Source organism: Siphateles boraxobius, unplaced genomic scaffold (assembly GCF_051911475.1).
Source record: "Siphateles boraxobius isolate OS27281-9 unplaced genomic scaffold, OSU_SipBor_1 21, whole genome shotgun sequence".
Classification (NCBI taxonomy): domain Eukaryota; kingdom Metazoa; phylum Chordata; class Actinopteri; order Cypriniformes; family Leuciscidae; genus Siphateles; species Siphateles boraxobius.
The window spans coordinates 2564076-2583131 of record NW_027508822.1 but is presented as its reverse complement, the minus strand read 5'-3'; the positions used below and the strand labels follow the sequence as shown (position 1 = coordinate 2583131).

Genomic DNA, 19056 nt, shown 5'->3' with positions numbered 1-19056 from the left:
TTAAGCCTGGGTCCAGGTCTTATAATTGAACACAACAAAGCACAATGTTACATTAATTATATTTCAAAATATTCTGCCCCACACACATGCATACACACACACACACACACACACACACACACACTTGTTCTTGTGTTCAGTTAAGACAGCCTGTGTGGCAAGCAGGCTGGTCTGAACCTCTGCCACTGTTAGAGACGGCCGTTGCATGGATGAAGACAGGTTGCTGAGGTGGGTCAGGCATTCGTGCATAAAGCAGCTGAACATCACTACACCTGGATCCTTTGCTGTTTGGTAAAAATTGCGTGCCTTGCTTCTCTGCACAGGATTCACCCCCTCTGAATCTGGTGACTGCATCGCATACACACAATTGCACATTTGAATCAATTACGTTCAACTATTCAATTATTGATTATTAGCACCATTATGTCCTGTAAAAAGTACCAAGAATATTACCTCTAATACTAATCCCGTGCGAAAAGACCATCTTAAATTTCCTGTTTAAAATTTTTCCACAGTTTTTTTAAGTATGGAGGCACTTGAACTTATTTTAGCTTTAGCTAAGTGCCTATTACCAGAATCCAATCAGAATTGAATAAATTTAATTAATAAATAGTTCGACCGAAACTAATTTTATATATATGTGTGTGTGTGTGTATATATATATATATATGTATATATAAAGGCTGCACAATTAATATAATTTCTAAGCACAATTACGGATGCCACAATTACATAGTCGTTCAAAGGCGCAATTACAAAAACGTACATTATTTTGTGTGCCTAAGTACAGAAGCCCTGAACCACAATGTAAAAGAAAAAAATCTAATTATGAGAATAAAGTTGAAATATTTCGAAGTACAGAAGCCCTGAACCGCAATGTAAAAGAAAAAAATCGAAAATTATGAGAATAAAGTCAAAATATTCCAACTTTATTCTAGTAGTTTTAGAGTAAAACATTTTTCCGAATTTTTTTTTTTTTTACTTTGCTGTTCAGGGCTTCCGTAGCATAAGAGTTTTAGAGCATGTTGCGTTGTGAGAGGCAAAGCACGACTACTTCAGAAAACCCAGCACAATAGGAACTACAAGTGACGTAAGTGTACGCTGAATTAAAAAGTCACTTTTCTCAGAAAATCAGACTTTCTTGTCCTGTCAGCCATTATACTACGCTCGTTGCAAGTACTATTCAATTGCACACGCTAATGCAGCTGTATATAACTGTATATCGCTTCATTATATATAAAGTGAAAAAGAAAACCTTTTCTTTTTGTCTACTTTTCTTCACTGTAATCTGGTGTTTTATGTTTTTTTTGGTGGTAAAATTCTAGGAGGAGCTCAATACAACACTGAAGTCCTTACAAGAGAAACTTCAACACAATGAAAAAAAGAAAGGAGAGTTTGAGAAAAGAGTTCAACACATCAAGGTGAGGAAACCAAAACGAGAGTTAATTTCATCACAGCTGTAGGATCACTTTATACAGTTATGATTTGATATATTTGTGCAGTGCCCATGCAAAATCTTTGTTTGTGTGTGATTTTAGGAATTTTTGGTTTGGTATGTTTGAGTTGCTGAATAGCCTAGGCTACTATTACACAGTAGCCTAAACTCTGAGAAAACGATAATGCACCAGAATAAAATGTAATATTCAGTAAAGTAAACAGTGTAGCTGACTTACAGATTCAGTTAACATCCACAAATGAATAAGCGCAACGATTCAAGGAGCAGCTACACAGTGAACTCTGAGAAAACACTACTTAAGCTCCGCTGCTTTCTTCGACCTGCTCTGTCTCTGGTCCTGCTGTGCCTATATGTGCCAGCGGCAAAAGCCAATGTGTGCTTCTTTTACCGATATATATTTACCGATATCTTTTGCATTTCTAATCCAAACAACATCAAACTTGGCACTGCACTTACTCATGCCCGTAGAAAGACACCTGTCCATTGGACTAACGGTTTGAGAGATATGCGAATAACAGACAGACAGACGTTCCTGTAATTTATAGATAGATTTGATATAATGGATTCCAGTTTATTATTTCTGTAAATGACAAGCCGCGATCTGCTTCTAAATCCGTTATATGTCGGATATCCAAGTTTATCTCTGATATGAATGATGTGAAGGGTTGATGTGTGTCGATTGAGATGATTGAAGTGAATGTGATGTGATTTCAGTCTCAAGCTGAGCACACAGAGCGTCAGATTAAACATCAGTTTGAGAAGCTTCATCAGTTTCTCAGAGATGAAGAAGAAGCTACAGTCACTGCACTGAGGGAGGAAGAGGAGCAGAAGAAGCAGAGGATGAAGGAGAAGCTGGAGGAGATCAACACACACATCTCTGCTCTTTCACACACAATCAAAAACATGGAGGAGACGATGAAAGCCAATGACGTCTGCTTTCTGAAGGTCTGGTTTCAGATCATTGGTTGATCATTGGTTGATTGATTGAGTTCTTGATGATAATGGTGTGTTTGTTCTGCAGGAGTTTCCAGTTTCAATGGAAAGGTGAGTGATCTGCTCCTGTCTCTGGTCTCTCTGGTTCTGACCCAAAGCCACTGCAGTTCTGACTCCTGAATGTTCCTCCAGAGTCCAGATCTCACGGCCGGATCCACAGATGCCTTCTGGAGCTTTGATTCATGTGCCGCGATACTTGGGCAACCTGCCGTTCAGAGTCTGGAAGAAGATGCAGGACATCGTCCAAAACAGTGAGTCTGACAGCGGAAGATCTGAGCTGGAAATGATGGATGGGTGGAGAGTTAAAGATTTTAGCATTATGTGTGAATATCCATATGAGCCACTGCACCAAAATGAGCCGTAAACAAGAAAAGAACATGATATATACAGTTAGGGTGATACAGCAGATCTCTACAGTTCAGTTTTTATTGATTTTGTTAATATCAGTTTATCAAGCTCATCTTTACTATAAAAACATAATTCATAATGTCATAATTCATAATAATCTGTGTTGGGTTCACTCTTGATTGATTGTGTCTCATCAGCTCCTGTGATTCTGGATCCAAACACTGTGAATCCAGATCTCGTCCTGTCTGAAGATCTGACCAGTGTGAGAAACAGTGAGAACAATAAACCCGTTCCTGGTAATCCAGAGAGATTTAACTTTGTACCCTGTGTTGTGGGTTCAGAGGGCTTTAACTCAGGAACACACTGCTGGGATGTGGAGGTTAAAGAGCTGGACTCTTGGAGTAACTACAGCATCAAAGCAGAGGAAGGGACGTGATTTCTGTATCACTGATGTCTGGAGTGTGTCGTATAATCAGGACGGATGGTCTTTAGTGTCTAATTTTTCTGATAATCAGAAGCTTGATCGTGAGCGAGTGTGACCTGGGCTACAGAGAAGCATCCTGAGAGACCATCACTGACTGTGGGTACTTGACACTGGACTTCAGGCATTTTGGCATTTCCTTCTCCCCAGTCTTCCTACAGACTCTGGCACCTTGATTTCCGAATGACATGCAAAATTTGCTTTCATCCGAAAAAAGTACTTTGGACCACTGAGCAACAGTCCAGTGCTGCTTCTCTGTAGCCCAGGTCAGGCGCTTCTGCCGCTGTTTCTGGTTCAAAAGTAGCTTGACCTGGGGAATGCGGCACCTGTAGCCCATTTCCTGCACACGCCTGTGCACGGTGGCTCTGGATGTTTCTACTCCAGACTCAGTCCACTGCTTCCGCAGGTCCCCCAAGGTCTGGAATCGGTCCTTCTCCACAATCTTCCTCAGGGTCCGGTCACCTCTTCTCGTTGTGCAGCGTTTTTTGCCACACTTTTTCCTTCCCACAGACTTCCCACTGAGGTGCCTTGATACAGCACTCTGGGAACAGCCTATTTGTTCAGAAATTTCTTTCTGTGTCTCTTACCCTCTTGCTTGAGGGTGTCAATGATGGCCTTCTGGACAGCAGTCAGGTCGGCAGTCTTACCCATGATTGCGGTTTTGAGTAATGAAACAGGCTGGGAGTTTTTAAAAGCCTCAGGAATCTTTTGCAGGTGTTTAGAGTTAATTAGTTGATTCAGATGATTAGGTTAATAGCTCGTTTAGAGACCCTTTTCATGATATGCTAATTTTTTGAGATAGGAATTTTGGGTTTTCATGAGCTGTATGCCAAAATCATCAGTATTAAAACAATAAAAGACCTGAAATATTTCTGTTGGTGTGCAATGAATCTAAAATATATGAAAGTTTAATTTTTATCGTTACATTATGGAAAATAATGAACTTTATCACAATATGCTAATTTTTTGAGAAGGATCTGTATATATAATATGTGATGGTGTGATTTCAGTGCAATTTTCATAGTAAAAGCTTAAATGTTTTGGCATGATAAAGTAATGGAATATATATATTTTTTTCAAAATAAATTTTTTCTCTCAACAAAATAGATCCAAATGAAGCCATAATAAATATATAAACTGATCTATATGGACACTTCACTTGCTAATGTAATATTACTCCTCAGTCCCTGTTAGCAGCTTTATTGACGTCTAGAGGAACTGACTCAAAACATCAATAGCTTCATTACAACATGACTGTCAACAATGATAAGAAACGATCCTAAAAAAATGTTTCTCAGCTGGAGGATTTATGTATTTGAAGAAGGATTCATTGATGTAAAATACTAAATCAAATATTCTACACTGTGAATCAATGTTGTTGGATTTTTTTACAGAGGAAATGCAGTACCATTTCAGATTTTTATTAGAAGTGTGACGTTCCATAAAAATGTTATTTTGACCCAGCAGGATGTTTTTTTTATACATTAACCCATTTGCTGGGTTGTTTTTAAATCATTGCTGGGTCATACAATCCAATGTTACAGGTTATTAATATTAGATAATAAAAATACTAATAACAAAAATAAAATAAAAATAATATTAATAACAATAATAACACTACTGTTTATTGATTGAATTAAAGTGTTTATTCCAAGAAATTAATATAATCATAAATACATTCATGTTTAATCAACAATTAGTCATCTGCAGCATAAAACCATTTGTGCTAAAATGTTGGTATGTTAAAAGATTATAAAATGGTAGGATTCTCAAAATTCAAAACAAACAATATATATATATATATATATACACATTGCAATCATTTAGTCCTGTGTAGCAAAATAAAAACATAAAAACTTTATAAACTGTAAAATAGCCAATAGCTAAAGATTCTCTTCACACAAAACTTTACAATAAAATAAAACATATTTACATACTTGCAATTCATTTAAATAAGCAATCAATTAGTCTTGTGCAGCAAAAATGAGAGACACGTGAAAACGGTATACTTGAATTTTGTGTACCAGGCAGTGTTTTCACACTAAGTTAAAGATGAATAAATAGCTAAAGGATCTCTTCACAAAAATTTTAAACGAAAATGAAAGAAAAACGTACATATATTGCTCAATTAAATTAATGGCTATCATTTAGTCCTCAAAATGGAGGCCCGCAAAAACCATATGCTTGTTTTTTCTGGCCCAGGCATTCCATAAACTACCTGCTGCAAAAATTCCCAAACAGGGGCACATTGTATCAGATAGTGAATGTCAATGCAATAAAATGCCTTGAAACAAACATCCACAGCCTTGAGGAGAGTCAGCTGTTCCAGAGCTTGCTCATTCACCACCACAAAAAACTGTCCAGCCATCCCAAGCTCCAAGACAAAGGGGAAGGGTTTCGCTTCTCTCTGCCTGTCCAGGTAAAGCACCATGTTGGTTCCAGACTAAATGAGGGAATGACAATATCAGACACAGGTAATTCTTTAAAAGTGTGTCTTAGGTTTTCATAAGAGCAGGTTTAAATTAGTTAACGTCTTAAATTAACTTAAAGAGTTGTGAGAAACGAAATGCGTGTCAGATCCAAGCAGCAATAACCATGATCACGATTAAAACGATTTGTCGTGCAGACCTACAAACAGGTGTAAAGAAATGAGCCTGCTCTGTAGTTTTACTTACAGACTGTACATCAATGAATGAGGTTCTTGCCTTTTGAATAGCTGGCCGAAAAGTTTTGTGGCCAATCTTGTAGAAGAATGACAAGCAAGGTTTTAAGTGCTAGTGTGCCTTTGGAATCTAAGTAGGGATAAATGGCAAATTAGAACTTGTTAGTTCACCAGCTTTTAAATTAAGCAAAGTGCATTTCTAATTAAGGTCAACTTAGAATGATTGAAATTAGCTTAGCTGAAATATGTAACAGGTAAATATGTACTCTGGTAATCTGAAAACATTTAGTGTTATTAAAGGGATAGTTCACCTTAAAATGCAAATTTACTCGCCTCATTTAGTCACCCTCGTGTTGTTCCAAACCTGTACAAGTTTCTTTCTTTTTCCTGAACACAAAAAGACATTTTAAAGAATGTCAGTAAACATTCACTGACCACTGTGTAGCCACTGACTTCCATAATAGGAAAAAAGTACTATAAAACTCAATGGCTACTGTTAACTGTTTTGTTACCAACATTCTTCAAAATTTCTTCTTTTGTGTTCAGGGGAAGAAAATCATCCATGTTTGTAATAACATAAGGGTGAGTAAATGACGACAGAATTTTCATTTTCGGGTGAAATATCCCTTAAAGGCCATGTTGCAGGTTTAATTTTTCAACGAATTTGTGCAATTTGCTTGTTGGTAATAAACATTTAAACTGTTATCCATTGTATTTTATGTTGTTGGGTATCACAAAACGGAATATAATACGAAAAAAGTAGGTATTTTACAGCGGTTTGCAACGATTCTCCTTTCCCCCACAATGCATTGCATTACGTCACCTTGGGGAGAGAATTTACCTAAGCCCCCTGCCCGCGTTGTTGAGAGCTACGAGTAGTAGACGAGAGTATTCAGATAGCGCAGATTATAGATAAATACATAGATATAGAGAGATAGATAGACGAGATATATAGATAGACTAGATATATAGACAGACTAGATATATAGACAGACTAGATATATAGACAGACTAGATATATAGATAGTCAAGTATAGAGAGAGATAGGCAGACAGCATAACGTTAGCAGATATAGCTAACGTTAGCAGCTAGATAGAAATATATAGTAGATTGTAGATTGACAATGGTGAACTACTGTGTTTGTGCTGGGTGCAAGCACAATGTTGTGTTTTATTGCGAGTGTACACAAATATAAGTAAACACTTTGCAGTTTGAACGATATCCTGTATGAACAAAATGACGATGTTTTTATGTTTCCACTGTCTCGATAGCGCCCGCGCCTCTCTCTCTCACACTCACACACACACACACACACACACACACACACAATACGAATACATGTATAATTCCACCCCTAATAGCTATTTCTAGATTACAAAGACAAACTTTACCAGTACTACGACACTATGACAAAGGTTACCGGTACTTATCTGAACTAAAGTCATGATCATATACTGCCACTAGATATAAAGAAAACGTTGATTTTTCACTCGGTGCTATTCAGTGACCGTAAAAAAAATATATGTGTCGTTATTGTGCACTGCTGCTCGTAAGTTAAAACGGCTTGCCATAGCTTGTAGACTAGCTCCAGTGTTCATTTCTGCGTTGCTAAATGATAGCAACTCACCAGGACACTTCACCAACTCTCCACTTCTCCTCGGACCATGCATTCAATTGGCTTTGACGTCCATCAGTTCTTGGCAATTCTTCATTTGCCCTCTCACGTCTAGCAGGTTCAAAATTATATGGCTGCGGGCCATAATACATGTTAGTTCTTCTTGCCAACTCTTCCTCATCCCAGTCAGTCGCCATAGTTCTAACACTAGGCTGAGGCGCCCTTTCCTCCGCTTCTCCCCAACGTGACGTCATCACAGAGTTGCGTAAAAAAAAAAAAAATTATACCAGAAACGTAAAAAAATGGTCTTTAAGACCATTTTTGAGACATTTTAAAAATGATACACATATCTTGAGTGATTTATGTACCCATTAATCAACAGTGGTGGTTAACCTGCAACATGGCCTTTAAAGCAGTGCTTCTCAAACCAGTCCCGGGGACCCCATACCACTGCACATTTTGTATCTCTCCCTCATCTAACACACCTGATTTAACTCATCAGCTCATTAGTACAGACTGCAAGACTTAAATTGGGTGTGTCTGATGAGGGAGACATCAAAATGGTGGGGTGTCCCAGGACATTTGAGAACCACTGCCTTAAACCAAGAAAGGGGCAAGTACTTTTAAAGGGGTCGTGAACTGAGAAATACAATTTTCCCTGATCTTTTGTCAGACAAGAGGTCATTGTACTATAAAAAACATAAAACAACTTTTATTGATACTATGCTGCCAAAAAAAGACAAATTTTCTACTTTCAATTGTGTATTGCGCAATGGAACATCAGTGCAAGACCGCCTGCACAGAAACAGATCATAGCCTCTTCGTGCCCACAGGCACATGAGTGAAGGGAGTGATAACTGTTTTTGGGAGAGAAAAAAAGAGTTTTTATGCAACTGTGAAAAAAGATTACCTACAAAGAAAGAGAATTTGAAATTCAAAATTGTTTATCACATATTTACCAGCAAATTTTTCAACGAGGCACTCAAGATTCCAGTTGATGAGTTTTTGTTGAACAAAAATGTCCATTGCTGTAAAAGAACAGAAGGAAACATCTGATTAGTAATAGCTTTACAAAGTTAGCTGGGAGTGCTAACAAGTCTTATACCTGCTTTTTAAATTTATTTTTGTGCTGGCTCCCGTTTTTTTAGACCAAACTTTAAGACCAAAGGGAACTACAGTAACTACTTCATAATTTATTATCTTTACACAGTTTTTAATCGGACCTGAAGCAACAGTGAACTGACTTCAGCTGAACAATGACAGTTTTTGATGAGAATTGTCCTGAGCTGGACGATGACATCACTGTTTTCTGCAGAGCTGCTTTATAGCCAAATTGAACTAAGGCGCACGCACTCAAACACTGAAAACATACTGCAACATAATCAAATATTACAAATATATTTGTAAGGTCAGCCAGCTGAACAAGAATAACTGAATGTTTCAGTTACTAAGTAAAGGTGTGCTTTGACAGGTCAAAGATGAATATTTAATGATAATTTTTACTTTTCACAATGTTTTAAAAATAAAAACAGTACAGCATACAGTACTCATAACTTAGAATTTTATTATATAATTTTCATGAATGTAATTTTTACTTGTTATATCAAATGTGATAATTGATAGTTAATTTAAAATATGAAAATATGCTCCCCATACACTTACCCTGTTTTAAATGAAATAACGATGTGATAATATACTACACATAGTACACAGTAGCTGGAGGAAGAGAAGGAGAAGCTCCGAATGACGTCACTCGCCTGAGACTGGGAGATCATGGAGGGCTGGTAACCACTTTTGTAAGCTCCACCCATTGGCACAAAAACAAAATTCAATGTTGTGGTCGAAGGAATTCAACATGTAGGTCTTTTCGGGCGTTTCTGGAAAAATCACTTTAATTTATTAAACAGTTGATTTCTATTTTTTAATGCTGACTGTTGTTGTTTTTACACATTTTCTATCTTAACAGCTGATCCTCAGATTAGTTGTGATTTAATTTAGACCACGGATTTTTCTGGGCATCTCATAATTTCAAATATTCGTTTATTAAGGACCCGGTGTCGCTTTGAGACGACACAGCGTGAATGTGCGTTCACGGATGTGCGTTTTTAATAGTTGCGAGCTTGTAGCGTGCCAAGACAGTGATAGTCAGAAATCAGAAGGTCTCCTTAATGATGTGCTCCATGCTCCATTCATTAGTGCCTTCGGTTTGATCTATCCTGGAGATTTGTGGAAACACCAGACTACGCATTAATCTACTACGAATAATGATTTTGGAAAAATGCTGAATAAATCAAGGTTAACATTCAATTTTGCCAGGCAGGATTAAACATCAAGTAAAAAGAATTGAAAAGAATACATAGTACATAACTGATCAGTATATAATAGAGACATCATTAAAAATGCAATATCAAAAATAGTTTCAGAGAGTCAGCATACCTGAGACACACAGCAACTGTTCTGTTTACAGAGGCTTCCTTGAGTGGTTTGCCAATTCCCTTTAAATACCCAAGTGAAACAAAAGAACAATAAACATGTAGCACCCAAATATTTATTCAGCTTTCGTTGGACCCTTTCTCGTGACCCAAGTGGTCCTGTGTGCAGAGTCAGGAACACAGCATGGGCCAGAGTTGTGATCGGGACAGTTGTGTTGTGCTCTCTGTCCCTTAGATCCCTTCTTCAGATTATTGACTTTTATTGTTTCATTGCAGATTCAAATTCTTGAATTCAGTCTTAGGAGAAATCCATCCTTACAATGAACCACTGATATGATTTTGGAAACATTATTTTAAGGAAAAAAATGTTCTTTAGTGTTGCTTTAAAATATGAAAAGCATGCGTCAACGGCTTTATTATTAATAAACTGACTTAAATTTTAATAACAAAATCAGACCACAGAGAAATATTTTGTCCAGTTGTATATATGTTAAAGTGCTTATAATTTAGGTTAGATATGACATATTTGACTTACAGATTTGACTTACTTAAACTGAGAATAATACAAATAAGGTAAGGGCGTCAAATTTCCCACCGTAAAACAAGACATTATCAAGCTTAGAGAAACATGGCTACAATCATAAGAGTGTTTGTTCAATACACTTTATTCACTTTGATATTTCTGTCAGAAAAAAAAGATGAATCAAAGAGTCATGAAAATAATGAATGAAATGTGTGTGGCTGCTGGTGTAAAACTCTCTGAAATACTGATGATACATGAGAAACAAACAATGAACAAAACTGTATTTGTATTAACTAACTTTTCCAAAGATAACATTATGTAAGAAATATATTGTTCATTGCGTGTTAATATTTCCACTAATGTTAACAAATGAAACCTTATTGCAAATTTTGTGAATTACAAATATAGTAAATGTAAAAACAAAGATCTGTGCATTAAGACTTGCAGTGTAAACGCAGCCTAAGTGGTTTCTCCACTGTGTGGATCTTCATGTGTTTCTCCAGGTAGCGTTTGAAAGCAAAACTCTTCCCACACTGATCACACGTGTGCGACTTTTCTCCAGTGTGGATCCTCTCATGTCTTCTCAGATCTGCTGAACGACTGAATCTCTTGTCGCAGTGTGAACACATGTAAGGTTTTTCTCCAGTGTGAATAATCTGGTGCCGTTTTAAATGGCTTGCTGAAATAAAAGTCTTCTCACACTCAAAGCACATGTACTCTCTCACACCAGTGTGAATTTTCTGATGTTTATGTAAACTATACAGCTGTGAAAAACTCTTTCCACACACAGAACATGAATGTGGCTTCTCCTTCGTATGAACTGTCAGGTGTATCTTCAGGTCTGATGCCCTAAGAAATGTATTCCCGCATTGATCACATGTGAACGGCTTCTCTCCGGTGTGGATCCTCATGTGAATCTTAAGGTAAGCTGAATTTGTGAAACTCTTCCCGCACTGATCGCATGCGTGCGGCTTTTCTCCAGTGTGGATCCTCATGTGAAGATTAAGATGTTGTTTTTGTGTGAAACTCTTCCCGCACTGATCGCATGAGAACGGCTTCTCTCCAGTGTGGATTCTCATGTGAATATCAAGACTTTGTTTGGTTGTAAAACTCTTTCCACACTGAGTGCAGGAGAAAGATTTCTTGGTTCTTCTTTTCTTTAAAAATGTCTTTTTAGTCTTTGAGCGACGCAAAGGTTTTTCTCCAGGTTTGACATGATGTTCCTCCTTCGCTTCTCTCAGTTCTTCTCTCTCCTCTTTCACTTCCATCAGGTCTGAAATGATAGAAATTCATTTTTATTTTCAGTACATCAAAATAATTCAGTAATAGACAACTGTTTTTAAATATTATGATCATTTTGATGTATTTTTATAAATGATTATCCCTGAAACCTTCCATGAATGAGGTACATTGATCTTCCAATTATTAGTTTTAAAACATAATAAATTATTTCCATGCTTCTGTATTTATTAAACTAAAGGCTTTTTAACTACAGAGGACCGGTCACACTAGACTGTTTTTGTTCCACTGACTTCCATTCATACGCATGTGAATGAGGGACACCAGAAACACAAGATCAAGTGAATTTCCCTGTGTTGTAGCTCAAGTTTAAAAATAATTTGTCAATTCTCCTGGTTGTTCCCTCTTTATTCCCTAAATGTTACATATTGTACTTATACTTACACATAAGGACTTTACAGGTACTCTAGATTACAGCCCGCAAAGTACACGTAATTATGATGAATTTACAGCATAACTTTCGGTAATTATAAAGATTTACCAATTTATCTGTGTCCTACATGTTTCACTCAACCTGTTACTTCTGACATGGACCAATTTAAAGGAAACCTGTGCATGTTTTGTTAAGTAGCTTTTGTTCTGTCATTTTATGAGTGCTGGGTAAAATTTTATGTAATATTTTTAGTTTTATGTTTGTATGTTGTTTATGTGAAACTTTTTTTGCTGTCATTTTGGCCAGGACTCCCTGGAAGAATAGTTTTTATATCTGAATGGGACTATCCTGATAAAATAAAATAAAAGATTTTCCTCATTTTAAAAACAGAGCATTTCTTAAACCTGAGACACTCAGGAAGTGACATAATCTGGGCTCTTTCTACTGCATGATGGGAGGACAAGAAAATAATCTCCCTACGCCGCTGTTCTACTCTCCAGAGCAAATACAGAGCGGTGACTCTCTCGATAAATTACCCATCAACAACAGACATCTTGTAAAAAGATGGCCGCCAACAGGGTTCGGAACTTTTGAAACTTTCGCCTCTGACGTGCGTGATGTGCGTAAATTTCGCTTCAAACTTTTGTTTTTACACGTGTCAGTTTCACTCTTGACGCGCTAATTAACACAAAGTGGTCAAGCGTCAAACTAGACGCGGTAGATGCGAATTTGACGCGCTATTCGCGTCCGGTGTGAACGCACAGTTAGGCATAGCAACATGAAACTGATTGACCAAGGCCGCTGCAGCTGTTACTGCATTTTCAAATAGACTGGAGAGCGGGAAGCAGATTAAGAGCACGAGCACGACCACAACCGAATTACAAGAGACAAATCACCACAGAATCACCATAGACAAAATGAACACTGCACAGAGAGTTTGCACACACAAACCACTGTTATAATATAAAAGCAAGCAGATACTGCGTGCATGGTTTGGCATGATATGACTGAATGCACGCAAAGTGCGCTCCCTTAATTCCTAAAAAGCTGACATCAGTTCATCGCGATCTCACACATCTCTGTTATTATCAATGAAGCTGACTGCACAATAAATCTTTCATAATATATACACTTTGTTTGTTATAATTAGAGGATTTGCAGGCATACAGAATTCAGCTCTGAACAAAAAGTCCATTTTGAGCGGTGAGAGGAGTCTATCTTAAATGCTTCTGATTGGCCTTTGCGTTCAAGAAATCAACACATATGTCTGTGATTGGCTAAATCGCTCACCGCTGCAAAGTGCAAACATGTTATAAAAAGAAACTCTGGCCTGTAAATCGTTTCTATTTTGAAATGTACAAAAATGTATTAGTTTTTATACGTTTTATTCATAGATATTTCTAGTTTGCGGGAGTCCCGCGAATCGTTTTATTCTCCGCAACCCGCACACACAGAGTGAGTGCATTTCCGACTGGCCAGGTCACTGCCCCTCTCCTCCAGGCTTCCAGCTTGTGTCCTCTCTCTTGTGCCAGAGCCAACAGGAGGCTCTTTCACCCGGCCAGAATGTGCACCATTGTTCCTTTCAGACAATAAATCATTCACAAAATGTTCTGGGATGCATGTTCATTTATAGATCAGTTTGTCGATAAATGAATGCAGGAAAGTCTGCTTTAATGTCTGTAGGTTCTATGGCAGGGGCCCTGACCACATTCTTAACAGCAATAAAACCAACTTATCTGATCGTAGTCATTGTAACTAACACCTTCTTGCCCTTGTTGGGGGGATGGGACAACACATCCCAGAGTGAGTTTTAAATATTATTTGTTAACTGTAACAAATACTTTTGTCTGATTTGTCTCAGTCGTTACAATGTAGACGTAGCGGTAATCCCTAGACATCTATACGTCCAGCCTATGCCTACGTGGCCTGTCTGAAATAACGCGGCGCTCGATTAATACTGAATTAAAGGGATAGTTCACCCAAAAATTTAAATTATCGGCCCACGAGTAAACCGCTGTCTAGTATTGCTCCGAGCTGATAAACTGTTTTTTTACTGTGGTTTTGTTTGCCGTGTGATGTTTCTCGTATGCGGCAGAAAATGGCAGCTCTCGCACCGGCAGGAAAAAAAGTCGCAAAATGTGACCATTTACTCTGTCATGATCGCCACCTGCTGCCAGAGAGTGAATTTGTGTTGTTTTTTCATGTAGAATAATCCTAAAATATTTGTTAATATAATGTATTAAGTACATCTAAATTAGAAAGGGAAATGGGGACACCTACAGGCGACTAGGGTAATCTATGAGTGGAACCGGACATTTTCTCTTCAGTTTTATGCACGCTGAGAATGGTAGGTGGAAAATCTCCCTCTCCGGTCGAACAGAAATAAAATGTTGTCGGGATGATTTTATTTCTCTTTAACCCTCTGAGACCTAAGGGTATTTTTACAATAAATTTTTCGTCTGGTGTTATTCACTAAAAAAGCTTGTAAAACATCAACACTTTTGTGCACAGACAATTGACACACATCTTTTTTTTCAGGACAAATTGAACTTTCAGCTTATTTGTGTTTCATTGATGTCACCTGAATGTAAAATAAGTTATGGGACCACAAAGACAAATGAAAAAATAAATCGGAAATTGAATCACTGAAATATTTATTGAAATCACACACAAATAAATAAAAGCTAAGTAATTTTCCTCTGGAAAACAGTTTGTTCAAGTCTTTGGAGTCCTGGAGCACAGGAATGAACATTATAACTTGAACAGAACAAAAAATATTTACATTTTTCCAAAGGAAGTCCAGGCGTTTTGGGCCTCATGAAAATCACTGATGCCAAGCCTCAAAACAGTTCCTATCAGGAATCACACAGAGGGCCACATCACAGGCTTTGCATTTCCAGGGGGTGGCCTGTTTCACCTGCCTTGTCTGTTTGCAGTTCACACATTGCCTTCTACCATAGGTGGCCTTCTTGCTTGCTTCAGTTTGTTCCGATGTTTGGACGGGTACATGGTTACTTTGTTGCTGGGTGGGAGGAACAGCAACTGTAACACCACAGAGTTGGGCTGTCAGCTCCTCCAGAAAAGCCCTGTGGGTCATGGGCTGTTGCTGCTTCTCTGCACAAACTTCCTTGTGAAGTAAAAAACTGCAGCAGCCGTCCATGACCTATTCCTGGCAGCTGCTGGGATGCTGCAGCAGAAGTGGAAGGGCCCTCCTCAGTGGAAGAATGGGAGCTTTCCTGTCTGGCTTGGGTGGGTGGGCTGGTGTCTTCATCATTATCACAACTGTAAAACAAATAAATAAAGCAAAATATTAGATCATACAAATTAGATCAATTACTGTTTTTGTATTTGATTTTTCACATAAGATTACAATGGCTGAGATTGCTACTGTACCCCCAACCCACCACAGCTATAATATGACCATTCGCTTTCCAGCCAAAAGGTGTGACCGACCCCCCACTATTCTCTCCACAGGTAAAAGGTGTGACCAACCCCCCACTACAACATCCTTTGTTTGTATCTCTAGGTAAACTCAGACAAACAATGGCTGAGAGACAAAGTGTAATCCACAACTCTGTAACAAACATAAACAAATGAAATACTACTTTTACAGAACTTATTTTTACATATTTAGAAAATTTATATTTTATCATATTAGTTTTTTCTTCTTTTTTTATACTTTTTACAGTAAATAAACTCACAATGGACATCACAAATAGACATACAATGGTTGAGAGACAAAGAGTGTAATCTACAACTCTTACTACTCTGTAACACACACAGAAAAACGAAATACTACTTTTACATAACTTATTTTTCCATATTTAGAAAATGTATATTTTATCATATTAGTTTTTGTTTATTTTTATACTTTTACAGTAAATAAATAAATGTAACTTACTCTTCAGCAGGGTCTAGACGATTCTGGTAATCAAGTTCCTCATCAGTCAAAAAGCTCTCTTCTCCAGAAAATCCATCATCCTCCATGGCATCAAAAAAGGCCAGTGCTTGATTTACATCCATGTTTCTCAATCTCTGAGGATCCATTATTCTCCGTGTTTCTCTGTGTATTATTCAAAACTCGCGTCTCTCTGTGCGTCTCTCTCTCTCTCTCCTCGAAACCACTGTGCCGTGCGTCTCTCTCTTTCCAAAATATCACCCTTGGTTCATGCGTAATGACGCACACCAACGTGGACGACGGATCAGCCTGTCATTGGTCAACAACCTCACGCAAAGCATCGCGAGATGTCCAAAATGGCAGCTTGCATCAAGCTAGCAGCAAATATGACGGAAAATTTATAAATTATGGACTTCAGAGATCAAAACTGGGATATACACATATGGATTTATTACTGAAACACTCTGAAAGGACGCACAAGTTCCAGGCTGGATAGAAAACCTTCTGAAAAGGCTAGAAAGACACCAAATACACCCCCGTGACGGCTAGCGTGTTAGCTTTCTGCTGCAAAAAACGGTAAGGAAATCGATCAATTTTTCATCAAATAATATCAATATTTATCGGAGGAGTCGTGTGGCGTCGTCGACGATGCCGTCGGTTTCAGAGGGTTAAGGTCAGAATTGTTTTTTTTTAAAAGTATTTTATTTCATATTTGAGTCATAAGAGAGAGTTGATGAATAATTGATTTTATACCGAAACTCATTGTTGAGCGCATTAGGAGCACATGGTATCCGTTCCCACATAGCAACATTGTTTCGGCCCAGAGCCTGTGAAGATCTCAGCAGAGGAGGAATAAACTTTATTTCTGTCAGACGTCTGCAGAAGTTTTATTGAGAATTAACAGAGGTTTAACTCTGTTTCATTTGAAGTTACCATAACAGTGATTAGCGTTTCCATTAGTTGGTCTATTAACTCTTATTATGGCTTTTGTCTTTTTTGCCTGCTGTGACAGTGTGTGTGTTAAGCACATTTGCAGCAGCAAAGAAAGCTTAAGTGAACTGAAATCAGGTGATGATGGTTTCCTGTTGATGGTTTTATAATCATCATGAAATAGACTGAATCACTGATGTCTTTTGAATCTAACAATTGTGTTGTTCCATTTATATATTCATATCACAACCACTGTTACAGCATGAGATCCAGCAACATTACAAAAATCAGTTAGAAGATTTTAACAACGAGCACAAAACACTAATCTGCCATGACACACACAGACATCAAAAATCAGCATATGAATCTCAACAATGGTGACAATAATATTTAGGGAAACAGATCAATTCAAAACATCACTAAAAAGCTTGCAACAAAAACAACAGCAAAAAATAAAAGCAAATATTTCGAATTAAACAAAATAATAGGACAATTCACCTGCATAATTTATTCAAACAAAACCACAGTATTCCCTCTTGGCTCTCAACGAAGGCGGTCGCATTTTCTCTCCCTCCCCTTACCTCTCCTGCTTTGCTTCTCTCGTCACGTCTACTGCCTTGTACTTGAGAGACTCTCGCTACACTGCTCTCCAAAACCAAGAAATTATGGATTTGATCAACTGGTCTCTCAACGCAAATGACACCATCTTCTCGACGAGAAGCTTGGGTTCGGGGGAACCTGACTGCCCTGCCGGGACGTTCGCAGCTGGCTACACGATGGACGCGTGGGAGAGGTGGCGGGTCGTGTGTCTGGCGGCTCTTTCCGTGGAGGACATAGAAGATATCTACCTATTCGGCACCATGATAACAGGTCTTCTGCTGATTGGATTAGGCATTGCCCTGGTTTATCGAGGAACTAAGCAGACGGTGACAGCTGTCAAAAGCCCCGCAAGGCTGCCCGTGATGATTGAAGCGGTGGGCAGAGCTGTCAGCACTCAGACTGGGTCTATGAACCACAATATGGATAACATCATGGAGAAACTCACAGCTTTGCAAAGGCAAATGGATCGTTTCAGAGACCAAAATGGACCAGGAGAATAGCCTGTATAAATTGAATGCGGCTACTCGCCCCAAGACCAAACAATCCCAATCTTATCTGTTTCGGCACCCCCCTACCAGCACTGGCCTTGGCCAAGGCCGCTGCTGGAACAACAACTCTCCCGGAAGAGCACTGCAGTGAGCCGCTCTTGCGTTCCTTCCCCGACTCCTCAGACACCTGCTGATTGTTGACTCTGCCTGGGACATGATCAAGGTTGTCTCCATGGCAACTAACTGTGTATCGCTATGACAATCCTGCGGACTGAGGCTCCTAGATTATGGTGCTGGCTTAGCGACTCTCTCCAGGCCTACACACACATGAACTTACACATACACAGATATGCACCTGCCCCACACCCCATCCCACGCCTTCGCCGCTTCGTACCCCCAGTCTGACAGGCGGGTCTGTGACCAGCGCCATAACGGCTGCAGGACCGGATGCTGCTTGCCTGGGCTGGACTACCTCCATCCCCCACTCCCAACCGTGTTGCAATGTCTGCTTTGTAGAGTGTACTGTTTATGTGCTAATGTTGCTGAGGTGTTTTTTCCTGTTCCCAGACTGTTCTCCTTACAGGAGCATAGTCTGGGGGTCGCCTTTTTTTTCTCCTCACCTCTCCTCATGTCACGCTGTATTTTTCTCAAGTTGGCGCTGATTATAGCAGCCTCAGTAACCCCTTATTACCAAAGCAAATTCCTTGTATGTGAACAACACTACTTGGCAATAAAATTGATTCTGATTCTGATTCATGTTGCAATGCATGCTGGGAGTTTTGTACTATGCTGGTACCCAGCATGCATTGTACTTTTGATTATCACCATTGTTGAGATTCATTCGCTGATTGTTGATGTCTGTGTGTGTTATTGATAGATTGGATTTTTGTCCTCGTTTTTGTTAAAATCTTCTAACTGATTGTTGTAATTTGGCCAAATCTCATGTGGCAGAAACACA

The 19056-nt window shown here is 38.6% G+C and overlaps 2 protein-coding genes across 9 annotated transcripts in view; one reads left to right on the top strand and one right to left on the bottom strand.

Moving 5' to 3' along the window:
- The window catches only part of LOC143746073 (uncharacterized), a 326821-nt gene that overhangs the window by 13042 nt on the left and 294723 nt on the right, over positions 1-19056 (top strand). For 2 of the 3 annotated variants that reach the window (XM_077237793.1, XM_077237794.1), the window contains exons 5-8: positions 1326-1421; positions 2171-2420; positions 2582-2700; positions 2995-4149. The exons of the other annotated variant lie outside the window; for it this stretch is intronic. In XM_077237793.1, coding sequence (XP_077093908.1) covers positions 1326-1421; positions 2171-2420; positions 2582-2628 — 393 coding nt within the window. In that variant the 3' untranslated portion in view covers positions 2629-2700; positions 2995-4149. Of the gene's footprint in view, positions 1-1325; positions 1422-2170; positions 2421-2581; positions 2701-2994; positions 4150-19056 lie in introns of those variants that run through there. 3 annotated transcript variants of the gene reach the window in all.
- The window catches only part of LOC143746100 (uncharacterized), a 114787-nt gene continuing 106367 nt past the window's right edge, over positions 10637-19056 (bottom strand). For 5 of the 6 annotated variants that reach the window (XR_013206432.1, XM_077237854.1, XM_077237857.1 and 2 more), the window contains one exon: positions 10637-11783. Coding sequence is in view for 5 of the 6 variants with exons in the window: in XM_077237857.1 (XP_077093972.1) it covers positions 10945-11783 (839 nt within the window). In the remaining variant the exon portion in view is untranslated. The remainder of the gene's footprint in view (positions 11784-19056) is intronic. The other variant, XM_077237859.1, reaches the window with a different exon arrangement.